Source organism: Setaria italica, chromosome V, assembly GCF_000263155.2.
Source record: "Setaria italica strain Yugu1 chromosome V, Setaria_italica_v2.0, whole genome shotgun sequence".
NCBI classification, from domain to species: domain Eukaryota; kingdom Viridiplantae; phylum Streptophyta; class Magnoliopsida; order Poales; family Poaceae; genus Setaria; species Setaria italica.
Genome location: NC_028454.1, coordinates 34567404 through 34576011, shown reverse-complemented (window position 1 = coordinate 34576011; position 8608 = coordinate 34567404). Strand labels below are relative to the sequence as shown.

The 8608-nt window shown below is 48.4% G+C and overlaps 2 protein-coding genes across 2 annotated transcripts; one reads left to right on the top strand and one right to left on the bottom strand.

Moving 5' to 3' along the window:
- Positions 1–117: 117 nt before the first annotated feature.
- On the bottom strand, positions 118–2041 carry LOC101776791 (high-affinity nitrate transporter 2.3). The gene has a single exon (XM_004972068.4). The coding sequence runs from the start codon at positions 1849–1851 to the stop codon at positions 310–312; it is 1542 nt and encodes a 513-aa protein (XP_004972125.3). The 5' UTR covers positions 1852–2041; the 3' UTR covers positions 118–309.
- A 4958-nt stretch (positions 2042–6999) lies between these two features.
- LOC101766805 lies at positions 7000–7737 on the top strand. The gene is made up of 2 exons (XM_004969620.2): positions 7000–7191; positions 7306–7737. Exons 1-2 carry the CDS (start codon positions 7000–7002, stop codon positions 7735–7737), a joined length of 624 nt encoding a protein of 207 aa, XP_004969677.2.
- The last annotated feature ends 871 nt before the right edge of the window (positions 7738–8608 follow it).

Genomic DNA, 8608 nt, shown 5'->3' with positions numbered 1-8608 from the left:
CCCCCCCCCCCCCCCCCCCCCGACTGCTCAAAAAAAAATTGTGATGATCATCAGAGTTGTACTGTGAATTGTGATAAGTAGTATATCTTTTGGTTGGATATTGACCAAGGACTGAAATAAGAAATCACAAATATACAATGCCTTATGATGTCACTCAGCTCTCTTTGCCGAAACTCGTCGTCAGCTTTTCCTTCAAACCAACAGAAATTACCACATGGCTGCACAACACACAGTAAAACAGCACACAACCAATTGTTCACGCGGGACCTTGTCACCTTGACTATACGAGCAGCACCATGGGCATGGCTTTCACACGTCGGCCGGCGAGGACTCGACGGGGACAGTAGTGTGCTTGGACTGGCTGCCCGACCTCCCCCCTTCCAGCACGCTGTTCTCCGCGAAGCGTACGCACCCGGCGTTGTACCCCTTCTCGCGCTCCTGCGCCGTCCACTCCCGGTTGTAGTAGTCCTCCGCCGTCGCCCCGGGCCGCGGCCCCATGAACATGCCTCCCCACTGCGGGAAGTAGATGAGCGTGATCGGCAGCGTGCAGGCGATGATCATGAGCCCCATGTACTTGATCCCCGTCTCCGTCTTGTATTTGGAGCCGTGGAAGAAGATGACCTGCGTGAGCACGGCGCCCACGTTGCCCCCGCCGCCGGTCATGCCGGAGATGAGCCCCAGCGACCTCCGGGAGACGAACGGCACGATGCCGAAGGTGAGCCCGCAGGCCGCCTGCACGAAGAAGGAGAAGAGGATCATGACGGCGACGGACGCGCCGAAGGAGTAGTCCACGGCGCCCAGCACCACGCACAGGACCCCCCCGATGGTCTGCACCACCCACAGCCCCCACAGCCTGCCGCGCATGCCGTACCGGGCCGAGAGCCAGTCGGACATGAGCCCGCCGCCGGGGCGGGAGATGATGTTGGCCATCCCGAAGCTGGCGGCGATGAACCCGGCGGTCCTGAGCTTCACGCCGAACCGGTCGTAGAAGTACTGCGCGATGATGTTGTCCACGGCGAGCTCCACGCCGAAGCAGTAGCCGTAGGTGAGCGCCAGGATCCAGCCGCGGTAGTTGGTCACGGCGTGGCGGAACACGTTGCCGAAGCTGTCCTTGTGCATGTCCCCGGACTTGTGCAGCTTCCGGTAGTTGCCGTCGGGCATGTCCTGCCCGAACGCCAGCACCGCGATGGCCGACACCGTCTGCATCAGGCCCGGGATGAAGAACGCCACGCGCCACGCCGTGAAGGGCGTGCTCCCGACCTTGCGGATGACCTCGTACACCAGCGGCATCAGCAGCTGCACGGCGCCGCCGCCGAGGTTGCCCCACCCGCCGGCGACGCCGTTGGCCAGACCCACCTTGGGCGGCGAGAACATGGAGCTCATCCAGAACTGCGTGGACACGAACGACGCCAGCGAGAACCCCGTGAAGAAGCGCACGAGGAGGAAGGAGGACGCCGAGTCGATGATGGCCGAGCAGTAGACGGCGGGAGTGGTGAGGAGTATGATGGAGGCGGACGCCAGGCGGGGGCCCACCAGGTCGCACGCCGTGCCCATGGCGACACGCGCGAAGACGGCGCCGGACACGGAGGCGATCCCGGCGTTGCCGATGTCCGTGGCCGTGAGCCCGAGCGTGTCGCGGATGAGCGGCAGCAGCGGCGGCGCCGCGAAGGTGGAGACGAAGCAGCAGAAGAAGGAGAACCACGACAGGTGGAAGGCGCTCATGTGCGGCCTCGCGAAGGAGAAGAGCCAGAACTCGGTGGCCTGGTTGTCGGAGTCCACCGGCATCCTGAACGGCGGCTTGGGCGCCGCCTCCACCCCCATCGCCGCCGGCTTGAACTCCCCCTCCGCCATGCCGCCGGCCGCCTGCTTCTCTGTGCCTCACTACTCTTACTCCGTAACTCACCGTCGGTAGTACGTGGCTGTACTGATGCTGCGGCGCGAGGAGTTTATATAGAGCGGCACAGAGCTTGGAGCTGGCAGCTCCGGTCGCCGCGCGCGCGATGGTTGGGGACGGCGAGGGGGTAACTATGAAACGATTAAAGATTTGAGGCATGAGGTGGGGGCGATCTTATGGGACCAATGGAAGGCCGGCGCGCACGGCCCCGGAGTGTGCTCCGGCACCGGTGCTCTCTCACGTCGCGGCTTGTGTTGGCGAGTGGCGAGCTGGTTTGTGTCGCTTTCGGGGTGGACAAGGGAAGATTCGGACCTCTGACCTTGTAGGCCCGTGGAACTACGACTAGCACAGCTTCAACACTCCTCGAGATCCGAGGAATCCTGTTGGCGAGCGAGGAATCCTTTGGCTTTGAAGGCTTGGTGTGGAGCTGTGAATTCCCCAAGCACCGCACCCAGAACTGCCGTCGTGCAGCAAGCATCGATGGTCGACGCTTTCGTTACAAAGAGAGCGTCTCATTTTACAAATCTTTGGGCGAAAGTTTTCTAATCATTCTAACACGATGCAACGGATGCTGCTGTTGTGCTACATACATCACAGGCATGTCTCTTATCTTCTTCCAGACCGGGCTAATCATCCAAGGAAAAGAAAATCATTCAAGAAACGTCACATGACATGGTGGTGCGACAAGATCCTGTCTTGCACATTACTTGTTCTGTTGTTTTCTATTGTCAAACAGTGGAATTGGAGCTAGCCGCTGTTTTGCTAGAAACAGGTATGTGCGTCCAAATGACGTCTAAAAATGAAGAAAAATGTCACAAGTGGGTTGGAAAGGCATTTAAAGATGTTAACTTATTGGCGGTCACACCAATGATACATTTGAAAAGATCAAACTATAAGTATCTTTTCATGGACCTACCAACACAGCTAAGATTATGACAGCATATACCTTTTGGTTCAGGGAAAAAATGGACACCAGCATATACTTTCCGGTACAAGGAAAAAAAGGACACCAGCATAGGATTACGGTTTTCAGCAAAGATGGGGACACCATATATATTCCACTGGGATAATGCTCCACCAAATGAAAATATTCTTCATAAATAGTTGGAGATCCTTTACTACGGGTTGGAAACTACGTGTGTACATAGTTGCACTAGCGCATGGACAACAGCTAGAAAACTCAGTCCAGGTTCATATATATATAGATGCAATTAGACAAGCATGGTATAATCCTGGCATAATGTGTATGGCGAATCAACTGACGCTGCGTTTGTACATAGGCAAAATGACATTACATTTTATCTACTTAGATCCGGTTTTGATCCACCTAACTAAAATTTAGCTAGATAAACTTTAGAAACTTTTTTTAGCTAATTCGCAAGGAAAAAAAGAAACTTTGTTTTAGCTAGCTAAAGTTTAGCTAGGAATGTTTGGATCCACTAGCTAAATGATAGCTGAAGAGGTATTTATCTATCTTACCCCTCCCTCCCATTTTATTAGTTTAGCTAAGTTTAGCTGGGTTCAACCAGCTAAAATAATCTTTAGCCAGCTAAAGTTTAGCTAGGTCCTGTTTGGATCCATAGTAGCTAAATTTAGGCAGCTAAACTTTAGCCGGTGGATCCAAACAGGACCTTAATTACCGTGACCTCTGGATTTTCAAAGGGCAAAACTACTAAAAAAACCTGAGCAAAGAGTTGCACCAAATTTAGTTATGGATAAGTATAGATGTCTTTTGTTTTGGAAGAAAAAACGTTTCTCCTTTGAGTATAAGGAATTCACTAACAGCACGGATACAGGAGAAGGGAGAACATACCAAAACCTTTGAGCTGATTCAGCTCTTAAAAAGCACAAAAGGTTTAAGCTAGCCACAAAACTATTGGTTAGGAAAATGACTAGGCGGTCCGCCTTACTATTTTATCTTTTTATTATTTGGAGGAAAATGGCTAGGTGATCCGCCTTGCTGTTTTCTCTTTTCATTATTTGAGGAAAATGACTAGGTTATCCGCCTTGCTGTTTTCTCTTTTTATTATTTGAACTATTCTGACATCCAATTTGATTAGGTATTACATCATCCTGAAAAGTTCTAACCTTTGTTGTCTCAAAGATAAACGAGGTTTGCCGAGAAGTACATTTCCTAGGATATTTGTCATGGTCGGAAGCATTGACTTGAGCTTGCTTGGAATAACAAAAGAGTGCTACAACTAGCATGTAAACAAACAAGCAAGCTTGCAGTACTTGCCATGAACTTAATTTCTTATGAGATTCTATAGAACTGAGACACCCAACTTTGTGATTCTCTACCTCAAACTATGAAATCAAGATTCTTTCGTACTCGTAGCAACTAGCTAGCAGCCTAAAGTAATCGCTGTGCCACCCCCACGGACTGCGGGCTTTCGTCAGAACATGGCGGATTCTGCATCTGACTTTGGGATCTCGCATAATTAACCTTGCTGGCTTTCAGATACGGGGAAGTGATATGTCAGATTAAGTGATGCGCTTAACCTATTCAGATTTGGATTCTGATAGATCTGGACACATAAGGAACCAAAGACATTTGAAATAGTCCACACATCATATGCATGATGGATGTCATGGACCGAATTCATGCATTTCAAAATGATAATATTAGCTACATATTCCACCATCAACCATTCCTGATCATCCACATTTGAAATAGTCCACACATCATATGCATGATGGATGTCATGGACCGAATTCATGCATTTCAAAATGATAGTATTAGCTACATATTCCACCATCAACCATTACTGATCATCCTGAATTTAGTGTAACATTGACTTATTATTACTCCGTCCATTCCAAATTATAAGTCGTTTTGGCCTTTTTGGATTCATAGATTTTGCTATGCATCTTGATATATATTATGTGTAAATGTGCAGTAAAAGGTACCTAGAAAATCCAAAACGACTAATAATTTAGGACGGGGGAGTATAATATAGTAGTAATTCATTTAGTTCCGTGAATTCGGCAAATCTTACTTAGTCTTCCAACTAGTTACGTTTGCTGTTCACGGAATACTGATGTACGGAGAAACAGACAATATTGGACATTCAGTGGCAGGTATGAACATGGATTGATCTAAGACGAAATTCTTTGCAAATTGAAGAAAGCGGCCAATTTGCCTTCGTCATTGTCCAGATCTTGCGAGAACATGCATGCGGCTCTATCCATTCTTTTCGAGACCACCAGTTCAGACTTCAGACTGAAATTATTGGTTCAGGCCTGAAGTTTCCTGGTCGCATGTCCTGTAGTACCAAAGTTTTTCTCTAGGCGTTGTGATACATAACAACAGCTAAGATAGACGCCAACTTGCTCCTGCCAAATTGTCAAACTCTGTCTCGATCGAATCCAATTGGTTCCCAGTTTCCACTGCCCTACGGACCTGAGATAGGGATGTCCTGGCCTTCAACTCCATCATACCGGCGATCCCAACTGCTGAATGTGGCAATTCGGTGACCAGCCGCGGAGTTCCTCGCCAATCCCCTGCTCCTAGAGGCGTCATCGTTACGTCCTGCTGGTTAGTTTAGTCCAGATTCCATGGTGTCCTTGCTCTGACCTACGAAGATTCAAGATTCCGTTTCAACACTATTTATGTATCTAGTTGAGCGTTGAGAGTTGAGACGACTTTGATTTTTTTGTGCTCTGTATTTTATCGGCGTTGATGTATGTGCCGGCTCCCTAGTGCCGGAATCTTGCGGCTACTTTAAGTAATTCTGATGATATCATAAAATAGAAGATGCTTGAAATACAGGAGCTGGCTATTGAATCGATAGAATTAACCTACTCATGTATAAACCCTTGGTTGGATAGTTGTGAGCATTCTTATTTTTTCCCCTGAGTGGATTGGAGTCATGAATAATCTTCTACGAAGAAATTGAATTATCCTTTTTTAAAATGTCATTTTCCTCTCTTGGGTATTTGAGAGAGAGAAAATGTCATTTCTGTGCGGCTTAGGTTGATGAAGTATACTCTAATCAAAATGATAATCTCACTGCAGAAGACGTACTTTGAAAACACAGAAGATTTAATTTGCTCATGTTGAAGGTACAACTGCCATTTGGGTACAACCAATTCTATGCACAAATACAGATTTTTTTAAGGAAAAGAAACGGATATATAGCACGTCTTTACTGACTAGAATTTCTTCAGAGCCAGAAAATGGAGATGGATATGAACTCTTGTCCTGTTGCAATTCATATAGGCTGGATAATGTTTCTAGAACTCCAAAAAGACACACAGCAGGTATGGCACTCGGTGGATCAACGGATAGGATGTGCATCATTATCTTCAGCCACCGGCTCTCCATTCTTGGACTGGTGGTTGCTTCGGAGGAGAAGCTTCCTTAGCGCCTGCAGAAAAGGATTCGACACCACTTTCATCTTGGTCTCCTGGCACATTTGGAAGGAGCGGAACCATCAAGTCTTCACAGGAGACACGCAAAGAACACCGCAACAGCTAGCAGTAGCTATCGCCGAAGAAGCAGCGATCTGGTGCAGTGCAGGGGCTCATTGCCTGTACACAATCGGCTGCATTTTCAGAGTTGATTTTGATTTGCCTAATGGCTTAAGTTAGAGGAGTTCTTATCTCGTGTAAACAGCCCTTGAGTCATTCATCGTGTGCGTGTGCCCGGTTTTAGGCCCGCGTTGTTTTAACACTTTTATCTCTTCTTAATGGAATGATACGCAGCTCTCCTGCGTATTCTAGAAAAAAAAAGAACTCCAAAAAGAAAAAGGAAAACAGAGAGGGCTTTTCAGTTCGTGCTCATGCATATCAGCATATGCATTTCCCTGGTGGCTCTCCATTTGCAATTTTTTTTGGGAAATGCAATTTTTTTTTTCATGTGCTCCATACCCAACAAAAACTGCGAAACCAATTGCAACGGGTGGAGCGACCTATAATGAAGGCTAGCCAGCCAGAGCAACCCAAAAAAGTTTACGGCCAATTTTCACTTGCAGTCAAGAGCCGACCTCTTTACCAGCACCATTTTTCCGGACACACGAACGGCTTCTGTTTATAGCCTCTCTCTCACGCTCTCGTCTCTCTTGTTTTGCTCACGCTCATTCCTCAATTCAAGGAACCGAGCAATGTTCCGATTCCGAGACCTCGCAGCCCTGATTCTCGTCGCCGCCTCGGCGGCGTCTTTGGATTCAGTTGGCGCCCGCGTGGTCCACCCCATCGTCAACCCGCCCACCGCGGCCGCCCCAGCCCCCGCCTCCGACGGCCGCCGCCTGTTCGCCACCGCCGGCCGCGATGAACTCATAGCGCTATGCCAACAGGTAGCACACATACACGAAACGTCAATTTATGGAGTACAGAGACGAAGTACGCGCAATGCTTCCTGTAGGGATATATTCTTGAAGATTATTGCTTACACATGATGGCGCGTTTAGATGCACTACAAGACGCTGTGCACCACGATGGCGATGCTGCCCGGCGTGTCGACGCCAGAGCAACTGCTGGACACGTCCCTGCGGATCACGGCAGTGAAGGCGGCGATGGCGGCGATGAAGCTGGACCAGGCGATAAAGTCTGGCGGCGGCGCGGAGGGCGAGGGGATGGCGTCGTCACTGCAGTCGTGCCGGGAGAGCTACGCGTCGCTGGTGGACTCGCTGAACAGCACGCGGGACACGCTGAGGAGCGGCGGCAGCAGCGCGGACCTCATGTCGGAGCTCTCCGCGGCGGGCACCTTCTCCACCGACTGCGAGGACATCTTCGACGAGCGGCCGGAGCTGAAGTCGCCCATACCCGGGGCGCAGCGCCACATCAGCCGCCTCGTCAGCAACTGCCTCGACCTGGCATCCACCATCAAGGAGCAGCCCTAGGCGCCTAGGCAGACGTGGACATGCATGAATGGTAGCCATCTGCTAGTGTACGTTGCACTGTTGTTGTACATTTGCCATGGGGAGGCGCAGTGCGTTTATCATAGGTTTATATGTTTACTAATATAATACCTTTCAGCGTATATATATAGGTGTATTTGGGACTAAAGAAACACAATTGTAGTTGTGGCCGGTTTATTTTATTCTGAGCATGGAGAGTAACCGGCTGGTAAGGTTTATGTACTCGAATTTAATTCCTAAACTAATGCTGTAATGTAGGTCTAGTTATCAGCTATTTAAAGTTTTAAACCAAAGTATTGGCAAACATGTTAGATATGCAACACCGTCCAAACTTTTGATAGCATTTCTGTCACAAAAAATGTTTATGATTGCATTTTTAGTGACCATTAGAGCAGTAACTAGTCGTTCACCCCATTAAGACCATTTTTAGTTGGAATTTTATAGATGTTTCTGCGTCACCTCAGTTAATACGATGACATGTCAAAATATTTGGAGAGAGATATGGGAGCAGTATTAGCAGGATGAAACTAGGGCTCACTGTTTCCAACATGTTGGGAACCATATGTGAAACTCTCAATGAGAGAGTTTATGTTTCATCAACTCCCGATAGTCACTTAGGTGCAAGATTTTGATGGTGAGATAAAACTTTGCATTAGGAAACATAATTTTATTCATCAACTCAAATATGCTAAGATGACATGACACTATTGGAAACCACGCAATAAAACATTCCACTGAGAACACCCGCCACTCCCAATGTGAGTTTCATTCCAATTAAATTGAGTGCCGCACCAATATTTTTATGATGTGGCAATGAATTAATGGAGAGACAAAGGATTTTATCTGGGTGAAA

What these genes read in the sequence shown, in the direction of transcription:
- LOC101776791 (XM_004972068.4), bottom strand. Translation starts at nt 1,851, where the DNA reads ATGGCGGAGGGGGAGTTCAAGCCGGCGGCGATGGGGGTGGAGGCGGCG.
- LOC101766805 (XM_004969620.2), top strand. Translation starts at nt 7,000, where the DNA reads ATGTTCCGATTCCGAGACCTCGCAGCCCTGATTCTCGTCGCCGCCTCG. An exon ending in TCATAGCGCTATGCCAACAG is followed by an intron (nt 7,192 to 7,305) that starts GTAGCACACATA and finishes TGGCGCGTTTAG; the next exon opens with ATGCACTACAAGACGCTGTG.